The 15093-nt window shown below is 41.9% G+C and overlaps 1 protein-coding gene across 3 annotated transcripts in view; it reads left to right on the top strand.

Moving 5' to 3' along the window:
- The first annotated feature begins 1657 nt into the window (after nucleotides 1-1657).
- Nucleotides 1658-15093, top strand: part of LOC143774928 (peptidyl-prolyl cis-trans isomerase F, mitochondrial-like) — a 32941-nt gene continuing 19505 nt past the window's right edge. Inside the window, exons 1-2 of one of the 3 annotated variants that reach the window (XM_077262736.1) lie at nucleotides 1658-2650; nucleotides 7554-7632. In XM_077262736.1, the coding sequence (XP_077118851.1) occupies nucleotides 2592-2650; nucleotides 7554-7632 (138 nt within the window). In that variant the 5' untranslated portion in view covers nucleotides 1658-2591. Of the gene's footprint in view, nucleotides 2651-7553; nucleotides 7633-8349; nucleotides 8442-15093 lie in introns of those variants that run through there. The other 2 variants (XM_077262740.1, XM_077262737.1) reach the window with 2 other exon arrangements.

Here is a 15093-nt window from a genome sequence, read left to right as displayed (position 1 = left end):
AGTAGGTCATTAGAGACTTTAGTGAGGGCAGTTTCAGTAGAGTGTAAAGAGCGGAAGCCAGATTGAAGAGGGTCGAGAAGAGAGTTATCTGAGAGATAGCGGGTAAGACGGGAGTGGACCAGGCGTTCCAGGAGTTTAGAGATGAAGGGAAGATTAGAGACAGGTCTATAATTAGCGGCACAGTTTTGGTCGAGGGAGGGTTTTTTAAGTAATGGATGTATGATGGCATGCTTAAATGAGGAGGGAAAAATACCGGAAGTGAGGGAAAGGTTGAATATTTTTGTTATGTGAGAGGTGACAGCCGGGGAAAGGGACTGAAGGAGATGTGATGGAATGGGGTCACTGGTGCAAGTGGTCGGGCGAGAAGATGCAAGGAGCCTGCTTACTTCTTCTTCAGTAACTGGTTCAAAGTCAGAGAGTGAACTAGATGCAGTGGGGGAGGGGGGACAGTGCCTGGTATGAAGAGATTGGGAGATGATTTCCTGGCGAATGTGGTCAATTTTTTCTTTGAAGTAATTGGCCAGATCTTCAGCGCGGAGATCTGTGGTTGGGGCCTGCTCTCTTGGGTTGAGTAGGGACTGGAAAGTGTCGAAGAGACGTTTAGGGTTATTGGACAGTGAGGTGATGAGGGTGTTGAAATAGGTTTGTTTGGAGAGGTGAAGGGCAGAGTTGTATGTTTTTAGCATGAACTTATAATGGATGAAATCTTCGGGTAGATAAGATTTTCTCCACAGACGTTTGGCGCACCTGGAGCATCGCTGCAGGAAGCGTGTTTGCAGCGTGTGCCACGGTTGTCGCCGTCTGTGTCGAGTTGCTCTATGTATAGGAGGAGCAGCTTCATCCAGGGCACTTTGCAGGGTTTCATTGTAATGGTTCAGAGCAGAATCAGGACATGAGATGGAGGAGATTGGGGCCAATGAGGACTGCAAGTTCTTCATAAGTTTCTGGGTGTTAATGGCCTGTATGTTTCTATAAGTGTGGAAAGTGGGGGTGACCTGAGCGGGATGGCAGTTCTTGATAGAGAATGAAAGAAGGTTGTGGTCAGAGAGAGGGAGAGGGGAGTTTGTGAAATCATCCACTGAGCAAAGCCGGGAGAAGACCAAGTCAAGGGAGTTTCCATCTTCATGCGTTGGAGAGTTAGTATGCTGCGAGAGGCCGAAAGAGGAGGTTAGAGATAAAAGGTGAGAAGCAGACGGGGAAAGGGGAGAAGCAATGGGGATGTTGAAATCACCCATGATAAGGGTGGGAGTGTCACAGGAGAGAAAGTGTGGAAGCCAGGTGGCAAAGTGATCCAGGAACTGATGAGAGGGGCCAGGAGGACGATACACCACCGCCACTCGCATGGAGAAGGGGACGTAGAGTCTGACAGCATGGACCTCAAAGGAAGGGAATACAAGTGAGGGTACTTGGGGAATAACTTGGAAGGTACATTTGGGTGAAAGGAGCAGCCCAACGCCTCCACCTGCTCTGTTGTCTGATCTTGGGGTATGAGGGTTGTATTAAAATTAGATCCGGCATATCTCCCCAAAGTGGTATCGAGATTTCATAGGGCTCAGGACATAACCCTACCCTCTTTCTGTCCCAATCCTAGTAACAAAAAAGAGGAGAGACTCCATTGCCTAGACTTTAGGAGATGTATCCTACAGTATCAAGAGGTGACAAAATCCTGGAGGAAGCAGAGGGCTTTATTTGTTTCGTTCCAGGGGTCAAGGAAGGGCCTTAAAGCCTCAAAACAAACTATAGCTAGATGGGTGAGAGAGGCCATTATTCTAGCGTATAGTAGTGCAGGCAGGGTTGTTCCACAGGGTCTGAAAGCCCACTCCACGAGGGCCATGGCGACGTCGTGGGCGGAGAGAGCAGATGCTACCATCGACCAAATCTGTAAGGCGGCCACTTGGTCCTCTCCGTCTACATTTTTTAAACATTATAGGCTAGACCTATCTGCTACCTCTGATCTCACATTTGGGAGAAGAGTGTTACAAGCAGTGATCCCTCCCTAAAAGAGAATACAAATCTCTGTAACTCTCTTGTGGTGCCGTCATGTATGATGGAAAAACACGGGTATTACATACCTGGTAATGTGTTTTTTCATGAGACATGACGGCACCCTTATATTCCCACCCTTTTGATCACGTCATTAGTTGGGTGCATTATTAGCATTATTTGTATTATACACTCCCTGGGGTATCGGTGAATAGAACCGTATAGGATGTATTATTTATGTGTACACTAACCAGCGGAGTTCCTCTCGTACTCTGTAAAACAACTGATGTGGAGAGAGGAGCCGCCCCTTTTATCTTGACGTTTTCCTGTCCTTGATGGGCGGATCCCCTCTCTCGTGGTGCCGTCATGTCTCATGAAAAAACACATTACCAGGTATGTAATACCCGTGTTTCCAGAAGCCATGATCGCACCCTTATATTCCCTCCCTTTTTATTACTGGTTGGTGCGCACCACTTACATTGGGCGTACAGTTAGAAGTTGTGATGTTTGATTGGTGATGGTTGTACAAATAACTGTCTGGAGGTCCTCTCATGCTCTGAAACCCAACTGATGCGGAGGAGAGCTATCACGTAGGTTTCCTGTCCTTGATGGGTGGATACCCTCTCTCCGGTGATGCTGTCATGGGCTCTGGAAAATCTTGTTACCGGTAAGCAACTAAGCTTTTTTCTGCTACAGATCTAGCAGAGCTCAAATGCTGAGCCCTGTATAACCCTGTCCACACCACTGACTGGCAGCTTTCAATTTTCCAGGCTTTCCATCAGATTCAAGACACCTTGTTAAGAAAATATAAAAAAATAAAATATTCATAAATTTCCAATTACACAAATTTCCTTTTTCCCCCAAACAGATATATGTCCACAATGACCTGGAATATATAATCTTGTCTGCAAAATAAAGTTAAAATGTCAATTTTGCCGTATTTTGAAATCTAAAAAACAATGGTAGAATTGCAGTTTTTTTTCATCATTACCACCTAACGAGAATGATGAAAAGTTTGCTAATATAATGTATGTATCCCCCCAAAAAGTTATGGTTTTCAGGATGCAGTGATGAAGTGTTCCGGACTAATTTATACATTTGGTAGTTTTCCACCTCATACTTGAATTTCTACATTTACGAGAATCCCCAGGTAGGCTGGTAGATGTAGTGCAGCTGATGACTATTTGAAGGCCTTTTGCAATGTATGGGGCTAGTGAAGACGCCATATATTTGGTAAAACTGGAGAGCAGATATGTTGCATAAAACCTTGATTTACTGTAGGGCCATATCCTGGACATCATGCAGTTCATAATGAGAATGCAAAGGGCCCACCCTTAAATGAACTCACATATGGACATTTATTTAATATCAGTCCGGTCCTTCTTAATTTTAATTCTAGTTGTGTCTAACAATGCACCCCTGAGAAGGATGATTCCATAGCCAGGTCCTTAATTCATTTTAAAGAGGTTTAGTTTCCACAAATCCATGCCCAGTGACAGGGCAAGATATTGGGCAAGAATACTACATGGTACACCCACAGATATAGAGTTTACAAAGGGAAGGATGCCATGATTGGATCCCCAGAATGCTCCCTCACTGTAAAATTGAGGAAAATGGTGCACCCACTCTTAGACTAGGGTTACCACCTCTACGTGGATAGCTTCTACAAGTGGTCTTTGATTTGCTTCATTTCCATGAAACACCTAAAGGGTTAACAAATAAACTGCCATTCTAAATACTTTGGGGGGTGAAGTTTATAAAATGGAGTGATTTATAGGAGTTTCTAATATTTGACCCCTGAAAGCCCCTACAAAAATAGCTGAACATTTTTTATGTCTTCAAACAGCCTTAAAAATTGAGAGAGTCTTAAAAAAAAAAACTATACCTACATGGAATTGTCAAGGTAAATTTGAAATATTTTTTTGTAGACAGGTAAATTCAAATTTTGAAAACTTCCAATGTTACCAAATTTTCTGTAAATTAATTTTTTTTAAAATAACGTAATGAAAAGCATATCAGTCAAAATAGACTCCCAAAATAACAAGCAAATGTGACATAAAAAGGCAAAATCTAAAAATCACTGGGATATGTAGAAGCGTTCTAAAGTTGTTATCACATAAAGTGACATATGTCAGATTTTAAAACTTGGGCTGTGTCTTGAAACCTAAAATAGAAAGTGTGCTTTAAGGGGTTAAAGTATAATTCCAACTTCAAAGTCACTTGTCATAGGGCATGGGAGATTCATGTATCAGTCATATGCTATATTTGAGGGCAAAGATGGACACTGGTACAGTATGGGGCACAAAGGGGAATTTTCTATTGTATTAGGGACCTTTTGGGACATATGCATTAATACTGTATGGGGTCCACAGAGGGAAGAGGGGCATTTTATTTTGGGGGAGACACTGTTACTGTACTCGGCAACAGGATAGACCTAGGGCACTTATATTCTTCTGGCACAGTCTGTAAGTTGGGGAAAAGTGGAGAGTTCTGTATAAGTGGATCAACTATAGATATCTGTGTGTTACTTTCTACAGAGACAAGTCTTGGCTGGGAATAGCATAGAAGACATAGCGAGCTGCAGCGTATGAAGAGCAAAAGCGAAAATTAATTACTTCAATTGGAGATATCACTATACACTAAATACTATATGTTACACGATATACTATCCATAGAGCTCTTGTGTATAATGTCACAAGTGATCACTGAATGACCTGAACACTCTATATACAGATCTCCTGTGTATAATGTCACCAGTGATCACTGTATTATCTGTACACTTACATTATATACTATCTATAGAGCTCCTGTGTATAATGTCACTGGTGATCACTGTATTACCTGTATACTAATCACTATATACAGAGCTCCTGTGTATAATGTCACTGGTGATCACTGTATTACCTGTACATTGACACTATATACAGAGCTCCTGGGTATAATGTCACTGGTGATCACTGTATTACCTGTATACTATACACTATATACAGAGCTCCTGTGTATAATGTCAGTAATCACTGTATTACCTGTACACTATATACAGAGCTCCTGTGTATAATGTTACTGGTGATCACTGTATTACCTGTACACTATATACAGAGCTCCTGTGTATAATGTTACTGGTGATCACTGTATTACCTGTACACTATATACAGAGCTCCTGTGTATAATGTTACTGGTGATCACTGTATTACCTGTACACTGACACTAAACACTGTAGATTATATACAGAGTTCCTGTGTATAATATCACCAGTGATCACTGTGTATTACCTGTATACCATATGCTATATACAGGAATCCTCTGTATAATGTCACTGGTGATCACTGTATTACCTGTACACTGACACTATATACAGAGCTCCTGTGTATAATGTCACTGGTGATCACTGTATTACCTGTATACCATATGCTATATACAGGAATCCTCTGTATAATGTCACCGGTGACCACTGTATTACCTGTACACTGACACTATACACAGAGGTACTGTGTATAATGTCACCGGTGACCACTGTATTACCTGTACACTGACACTATACACAGAGGTACTGTGTAGAATGTCACCGGTGACCACTGTATTACCTGTACACTGACACTATACACAGAGGTACTGTGTAGAATGTCACCAGTGATCACTGTATTACCTGTACACTGACACTATATACAGAGGTACTGTGTATAATATCACCAGTGATAACTGTATTACCTGTACACTGACACTATACACAGAGGTACTGTGTAGAATGTCACCGGTGACCACTGTATTACCTGTACACTGACACTATATACAGAGGTACTGTGTATAATATCACCAGTGATCACTGTATTACCTGTACACTGACACTATACACAGAGGTACTGTGTAGAATGTCACCGGTGACCACTGTATTAGCTGTACACTGACACTATATACAGAGGTACTGTGTAGAATGTCACCAGTGATCACTGTATTACCTGTACACTGACACTATACACAGAGGTACTGTGTATAATATCACCGGTGACCACTGTATTACCTGTACACTGACACTATATACAGAGCTCCTGTGTAGAATGTCACCGGTGACCACTGTATTACCTGTACACTGACACTATACACAGAGGTACTGTGTATAATATCACCAGTGATCACTGTATTACCTGTACGCTGACGCTATATACTATCTATACAGCTCCTGTGTATAACTGTAACTGGTGATAATATTAGTGCTAGGGTTCATTCAAATGTCAGTGATCTTGCATCAGTGTTTGTATGCCAAAATCAGGAGTGGAACTTACAGAGAAAAGCTTTAATTGAAAAATTGACACCTGTTCTGTGTTTAGGAGACACTCCTGGTTTTGGCATAGGGTGCTTTCATATTGCATTTAGGCACCCGTTCAGTGGCTCACAACAGGTTTTGTGTCTGAAACCTCCGCAAAACAGGATTCGGACGTATGCGCCGATAGAGCCATAGACTATAATGGTGTCCACAGAGCAAATGTTGTCTTTTCCGTATACCTACTGGAGATGGATATTCAGACGTAATAGACTGCGTCTGGGTGTCCACCTCCAGTAGGCATATATGACTGAAAATGTGAAAGCGCTCTATATACAAATACTGGTGAAAAATCAATGACGTCTGAATTAACCCTTATTGCTGTGCTTTTTTTACACCTCTGCTGGATGGGGCATCATAGAGTGTGTGTGGAACTGTGGGGGGCATCATACTATGTTGTAGGACTGTGGGGTTATCTTACTGTATTGTGGGACTTTGGGGACATCAATACAATGTTTATATTTCTGTGGTGAGTGTGGGGGGCATCATATTGTGTGTGCATGGGTCTTTAAGGGTATCAAATATTGTTGGCGGCGTTATGCTGTATTGTGGGGACATTATACTCTGTTGTGGGACTGTGGAGGCATCATACTATGTTGGGGGACATCATACTAACTTTATGTTTTTATGGCTGTGGAGGAATTCTACAGAGTTGGGGGAATACGGTGGCATCATACTGTATGAGAATGAGTGTGGGATCATATTGTGTGTAGGAGACTGTAGGACCATCATACTGTTGGGGGTGTCATACTGAATTGTGGGGACATCATACGGTGTTGTAGGACTGTGGGGGCATAACACTATGTAGCGGGTTCTGTGAGGCATTGGACTATGTGGAAGGCTGAGGGGCATCATAGTTTGGGGGGGACAGTGAGGGTATCACTGTTGTGGAGATGTTGTAGAGACTGGGGGCAACATATGCGTGCGTTGGGTGGCAGCATTATTCTCTGAAGAGTTGCTATGGGGGCATCATACTGTGTGTGAAGGAATGTTCTGTGTTGGCATTATACTGTTTGTGGGAATCATATTGTGTGGAAATCTACTTTTTGGAGCATCATACAGTGTTCCGGGGACCTAAGACGGTTTTTTAATGTGTGTGGGGGGCATTGTGTGGGAATACTTGAAGGCTTTACTAAATCATTATTTCTCTATGGACACATCTAAAGTATTGTCCAAAATTAGGGCAGTGACTTAGCGTAAAACAGAGATTACCGTTCCTTGGTCGCTTCAGTATATGTCTCTCTTTTTCCAGTCTTTCAACGTTGGGAGAGTTGAGGGCACCCAGCTACTGTTATCTCTCCAGCTCTTGGTTGCCTAATGGCGGACTTACAGTAAGTTAATAATAGCGCTACCATTTGCTTTTGTTTGTTATGCCTTTTTATGGCGACTGCTCAATTCTAGTTTAGATGACAGATTTATTGGTATTGGATGGGGGACATAATATGGGATTTGTTTAAGGAATCATGTAATCTTGGATTATAAGTAGCAAAAATATTAGGAAAGAAAATTCGCCATCTCCCCCATCCTGGAGGGATTAGGTTTATATATAGAGAGAGTTGTGGAAATAACTTGGCAGACATCTGAATGTAGGGCACCAAACCCACACACAAATTGGGACCATATAGTCAAATGAAAAGCCGTTCAATTCTCTTTATTATGTACACAATATTCTAAAATGCGTAATAAAAAAATTATAGGGAATGACATCGGGGATTGCCCCCTGAAAACACAGCCACTAAGAATATTTGGAGCCTGAACAATACAAGTTCAGTTGTCAGATGTTCTTGAGGTTACTGAAATAGCTTTGTGTTCATTGCGTTCACTACCCCCACCATAATCACACAGCATTTGGTGCTACCCACGATATATCCAACAGGATTAGAAGGGGAATATACTGAGCTGGTATCAAATATTCCTGGGTTCATTGCTTCAGGGGGAAGGGGAGGGCGGTATTATGTGTTATTGTGTGTGATGGACATAGCAGGCAGTAATACGTGTAGGTATATAAGGCAGTGGACACAGAGATCCTAATTCAGCATCTCTGAGACTTCACAGCGTGCCTGACCTCATTATGGAGAATAAACGGGTATTCTTTACCATATCGGCAGACGAGATCCCCTTGGGCCAAGTGGTGTTTGAGGTACGATGTGTACGATATAGCGCGGGTCTATTGGGCTCGGGGAAGTTGGGTTCAAGGATTAGGATAAGTTGGGGTTAGTTTTTAGTCCTTGGGTGTTGAGAAATGAATAGACCACTGCATGTATAGATACTTGGCTACTTAATATATACGTTTGTAATTCTGTTGACGTGAAGATATGGATGCTGTTGGGTATAAACGACTGGGTTCCCAAAGTTATGGTTCGGTTTCTGGTTCTTTTCCCCTGGATAAATACTATATTTATACACAAGCATCTCCTCGACGCAGTGGCTGGTCCATCACTCAATGGACATCGAAGGCAACCGATTGGGCCATACTTACTTATAACAGGGTCTGTTAGGTTTTGTCATGGCTTCTTCCATCTCAACGTAAAACAGCACCACATGCAGGGCTATTCTACCCGTCCAAACCAATGTAATGTGCGCTGGAGGTGCACGTAGCCTTGCTGACGACACACAACATGCATTCCTCATCAGCTTATCTGCGTGCCTTGCATAGCCTAGGCCCTTCTTTATGGATTACACTTCTTGAGTGCTTTTGAAGAGTCATTAATTATATTGCAATGTTTTTAATCATTACTGGGATAAATCAACATCAGCTACTAATTGCTAAACCAAGTACCCAAATCAGATGCATGCAAACTGTGTGCATACATAAACTATGTGTATAGAGTATACCGTACAAATCCTGGAAGCAATCTATATGTGATATACCAAGGAAACAACATATCTACCTCCCAATATCCTCACGATGTTTATCCAGTTTATAGTAAGTCCTACAGTTCTGTTCTTGTAAAATCAAAAGGGGGACGTACATTTAAATGAAAAACATTATAGAGACCAACGTTTAGGCAAAAAAGTGACACATTACGATACAGCTTCACACCCCAACAATCCCAGGTCTGGAGGACTCACTTTCCCATCTTCTGGAAGAACGGGTGCTTGCTTGAGCTAGTGCTCTTTTCCTTTAGGCCCTGTAGCGCCACATACTAAGTGCTAGAGTTGACCTTGATGCAGTTGCCACATTGTTACCAAAATCTTGCGAATCTCCTTCAACCTGCTGGCATTTCCAATACTTCTTCTAATTAGAAGACCTGGGTCAACGTTATCAGTGGGTCAATGTGATGAGTGCGTCACACCACAACGATGATGTTGCACTGGTCCCACTAATCAGAAGAGGCATTGGGGTTGCCACCAGGTAGGAGAAGGCTTTCAGAGGCATGGTCCAGCGCCCACAGACTACTGCCGTGGCTGTTGGAGCAGGGTGCTGCAAATATTTTTGCTCAACTAAACTAGGTGCAGAACCTTTTCTATTCTGAAGGCCTTATTGTCGGACTAAGCCAATCCCTTGGGTTGCAATACGATTTAATGGGGTATGATCATTCGAGATATTTATGGCTTATTGAAAGTTTGTCATAATTGTCCAACCGGTGCTGGTTCCACTTTCAGGATTCCCACCCATTGAAAGAATCACTCAGATCATATATGACTGTGGCTCTCCATTGTAGCTTATGTGAGTTAAATGCTGTTTGTTTTTTGTTTAAATATAATATTGCATATTTTCGATACTAGATTGTGGATATGGGACGTTGATCCAGGCAATTAGTTTGAGTGCCAATCAAATGCAGTGTTGGCAGTAATTTTTTACCTAATATGGGGCAATTAGCATTTGCCTCACATAATTTTTACCTTCACCAGGATGTCAGGTTTTACGATGAACTCAATGGACTTGTGTTTTTTTTTTCATCCTCAAAACTATGAAATGTTTAGTTTTTTCACTATTCCGTTTCCGGATCCATGCATGCCCCATCTTCACCTTGACTGCTCCTTTCTGGACTGCAGGTGATGTCATGAGTCCTTAATTTTACCAATATATGTCGAATACATAAAGGACCACAGTGCGCCATACAGTGGCACGTAAACGTTTGGGCACCCCTCGTCAAAACTACTGTTATTGTGAACAGTTAATCAAGTTGAAGATTAAGTAATCTCTAACAGGCCTAAAATTAAAGATGACATATTTCCTTTGTATTTTAGGCAAAAAATGTTTGCATTGGTCCATTTGCCTTTTTGTAATTTTTAAAATGTAAATGATGAAAATATATATATTTTTTGAGTAAAATACAACGGAAATGTGTCATCTTTAACTTTAGTCATTTTAGAGATCATTTCATCTTCAACTTAATAACAGTAACAGAAATTTTGACCTGGGCTGCCCAAACTTTTACATACCACTGTAAGTAATTATCTCACCCTTCTCCATTGCAACGGGCCATCCCTCTCTGGTGTGAGACCATCATGTGAGCCACCATACACACATGAGCATGTCCCAAACTAGGTGGTTGGCAGCCTCACTAAATGGCACCATGGACCTCATGTGGCCCGTACACGGGTGTTTCTTGCCTTCAAGCCCCATATGATGTCCAAGTCATGCATGACTTATTGTCCGCTGGTGTCAATAGCTACCACGTGATCTGCCGCCATCGTGCCATTTGGTACATCTACCCTCGCCTCCACCTGTTGTCCGCCGTCACAAACTAGACACATCAATCATTATCACAGCTCATTCTTGCCGGCTCTCATCGTCGGCCTCCGGCTTTCCAATTGAGCTTTACTGTTTACATAGGAAGGTCTTACGGTGATTCCTTCATAAGTAACAGGGGATAACTGGGATAGTTACATGGGCGCTGTTAATTTACAAAGCAGCTGTCTAGATCCGGATGATCCATCCGTCTGTGTCACATGACTCATTCTTAAAACATCCCATGGAGCAATTCATAAGCAGTAGGGGGAACGTCAAAGGGAGGAAAAGCGCCTAGAAGCAGCTTGTTTAATGCTGATTATCTACACAATGTGCTCTTTATTCCGGGAGGGACGTCTTTCTCGATAATCTGGAGTGGAGCATTGTACTACGCTATATCTGCATCGATGAGCATGCGCGCCTCCTAATACACCACTATGAGCACACAGATAGAAAGCACTTTAGTATCACCCGGTGGTCTTCTGGCCCTGCGTACATTGCAGTAACTGGACTGAGTCGGCCAGCGGGGCCAGTAAGGTCTCTTGATGGGTCTACTGAGGTGACGGCGTTGAACACAAGTCACTGCTTGTTTCCCGACACCATTCAGTCCAGTATAATCTGTGTCTAATGTAACAGATGACATAATAAGAAGGAAATCCCACTATTAGGCTCACATTACACTGCAGCTATTCATCCTAATCTCTGTTCAATATTTGCCAAAATTGTAACATTACCGGACCAGAATACAATGTGGCAATGAATATTTCCTCTCCCTTAACCTTTTTTTTCCAACAGACTACTTATCTCCATTATGATAGTAATCATTATTTTTATTTATTTTGCTTACTTACAGTAGATATAAAAAGTCTACAAAGTTTCAAATTTTTGTCATTAAAAAAAAAAAAAAAATCGTACCAAGAATAATCATTTCAGAACTTTTTCCACCCTTAATAATGTCATCTCTAATCTGTACAACTGAATTTAAAAATAAACTGAAAAATAAATATCTAGAAATAAAATAATGTTGTTGCATAAATATGCACACCCTTAAACTAAGACTTTGTTCAAGTGTCCTTTGAATTTATGACAACATTCAGTCTTTTTGGTAGGAGTCTGCCAGCATGACACGTGCCACTCTTCCTTGAAGTTGTAATCTACATCTGTCAGATTGTGAAGGAATCTCCTGTGTACAGCGCCCTCTTCACATCACCCATAGATTGTCTATTCGATTCAGGTCTGGGGTCTGGCTGGGCCGTTCCAAAACTTTGATCTTCTTCTGGAGAAACCATTCTTTTGTTGATTTGGAATTATGCTTAGGGTTATTGTCATGCCAAAGCTTAAAATTTCTCTTCATCTTTAGCTATTTAGCACAGGCCTGAATTTTTTGTTGAAAAATTGACTAATATTTGGAACATGTTAATTCTCTTAACCTTAATTAAAGCTCCAATTCTAGTGGCTGAAAAATAACCCCAAAGCATAATGCTGCCTCCACCCTGTTTCACTCTGGGTATGGTGTTCTTTTGGTGATATGAAGTGTTAGATTTGCACCAAACATATCTTTTGGAATTATGGCCAAAACGTTCAACCTTGGTCCCATCAGACCATAACACATTTTCCTCACATGCTTTTGGCAGACTTGATGTAGGTTTTGGTAGAACATAGCCGGGCTTGGATATTTTTCTTTTTAAGGAAAGCTCTTGCCATCTTACCCCACACACCAGACATATGAAGAATATGGGAGACTTTTATCACTTGCAATACAAAACCAGTATATTCCAGAAAATTCTACACTCTTTTATTGTTGCTGTAGGACTCTTGGTAGCTTCCAGAACCAATTTTCTTCTTGTCTTTCCATTAATTTTTGAAGGACATCCAGTTCTAGGTAATGTCACTGTTGTGCCAAATTAAAGCCACTTCTTAATGACCGTCTTCACAGTTTTCCATGGCATATCTAATGACTTGGAAATTATTTTGTACCCTTCTCCTGACTGATAACTTTCAACAATGAGATCCCTTTGCTGTGTCGCCAGCTGTTTATGATCATGGGTTTTGCTGTAAAATGCAACGAAGAAAATATTAAAAAAAAATCCTACTAGAACAGTTAAACTTTAGATAACACAGTCAACAGGTATTGTTATGAATAGGACTGGTGCGCAATACCTGGAGAGCAGGCACAAGCTTTGCTGATACTTGTCAGCCACCTGTCTACACAGTATCAGGGGTCTTTAATTTTTACGTATGGTTATGACTTCCCCGTCTTCAGGGTGGCTGATCAGAAAGTGGCAATTTAAGAGCCCAATTGGCATTCTGTTTATGTGCCGCTGCCCCTGCTGTACGATGACTATATCATCAAAGATAACTGCAATGTGGACAATGCTACACATGGTATTTCTTAACTCCGTTAACTCCGTTGTATGAGGCCGCTCACTTCTTCAACCTCTCCCATCGCTCCTGGCTGTCTCATCAGTCCTCCCTTTCTCCCTGCTGTTCACATGAGTCTTGTGAGTCACCGCAGCCTGCTGTGTGAAATCTGAGGGAGAAATCAACTGCACAACCACTCCTGAGACCACCGTATTATTCTTCTTATGTCACTTGTTTGATTCTTGCAGGGATTGCCTGTTTGTTAGGGAATGCCCACATGTATTCAGGCTGTCTACCAGCCACAAATCATGCAGCTGCGGGGACTCGAACATAATATAAGAGCACGGCCAAGATACTCGGATAACACCGGAGCATGCTTGGATAAGACGTTATCCGAGCATGTTCACTTATCACTAGTCACTTCATTTACATAGGTCCGTGTACAGTCCAAATTGAAATTATGCCTGTCTGAACTGGCCCTAAATACAGAATTCTGTTCACCAGAAATGAAACAGGACTAAGGGTGCAGAAAAGGTAATAGAGATACATTACAAAGCAGTGGATTTTTACATTTTATATCTATTGGCATCAATTTATGTTGTAGTGGACTTGCACTTTAAAAGGTTCCCTAGTATAGATAGGTTATTACCTATCCAATGGATAAGTGATAACTAAAAGATCGATGGTGGGCTAGCCACTGGCACCAGCATTGATCAGCAGAATTGTGAACTCTCTACTGGTATGTGCACCCAACATCTTTTTGAGGCAGGACCCGTCTAAGAAAAAAAAAAGCGCCATAGAAAGCCAAAAAGAATGAACATGTGCAAAGCAATGTCAAAACAACCTGCTATGCACATGTTCCATCTTTTGTAACTTCCTTTACAGCTTCAGGCTTCAAAAACTGAGAAGCGGCTAAAAAAAAAAGTGACCAGCCTGTTCTACTGGTGGCTGCAGCTATCTAAGACATTAAATAAAAAAAAAATAGTTTTCTGCTATAGAAAACCAACAGATCATAGGAGCATAAACAAAGGAGGTGACTACTGGGTGGCTGAGACGAAACAACAATACAAAGACTGCACAGCCATAACAACATCTGCAGTTTTATAACAGATCATTAAAGGGTCTAAGTTGACAAGTCTGCAGTCAATCTGTGTCCCCTTCAACCACAAGTCCAGCACTCTACACCCCATTCCTCTGGTGCACGACTCGATTTGTGCGTTTGGCCATGGAAGAGAGAAATTCCTGTTCTGACGTCTCGTCATACTAGGTCTCAGTGCTAGGTGTTGCAGTATTAGCGGGGGTTCCTCTGATGCTGTGTAATTCTCCCCAAATGTCTCATAGATCTAGCTGTAATTCTCAGGCCCAGTCCAGCATTTGGCAACTCGGAGACTTATTTCATGGCTTCATACTATACCTGTCATGACTGGGACCTCTCGTTCTCGAACCATGGCTTCCACCCCAACCTCCAGGAAACTCATATTGAGGTTATAGCATAGGTGCTCCTTCGGGGCCTATCTCAGGTAGCTGTCTCTCAGGCCTGCAACTAGTTGGTCTCTCAGCACCTCGTCCAACATATCCAGCCCTCGATACTCTTCTTGAGTCTTCTTAGTGATATGAGCCATTACTTCCCGCAGAGCAGTACCATACTGGGCCACTGTTTCACCCTTCCTCTGAACCCAGCGGAATAGACGTATGCATAACTTACCCATGTCAGTGATGTCATCATGCATGTCCTCTAGAATTTTGATCACTT

This window comes from Ranitomeya variabilis, chromosome 5, assembly GCF_051348905.1.
Source record: "Ranitomeya variabilis isolate aRanVar5 chromosome 5, aRanVar5.hap1, whole genome shotgun sequence".
Classification (NCBI taxonomy): domain Eukaryota; kingdom Metazoa; phylum Chordata; class Amphibia; order Anura; family Dendrobatidae; genus Ranitomeya; species Ranitomeya variabilis.
The sequence above is the reverse complement of the archived record's forward strand: the minus strand, read 5'-3'. Positions and strand labels throughout refer to the sequence as shown.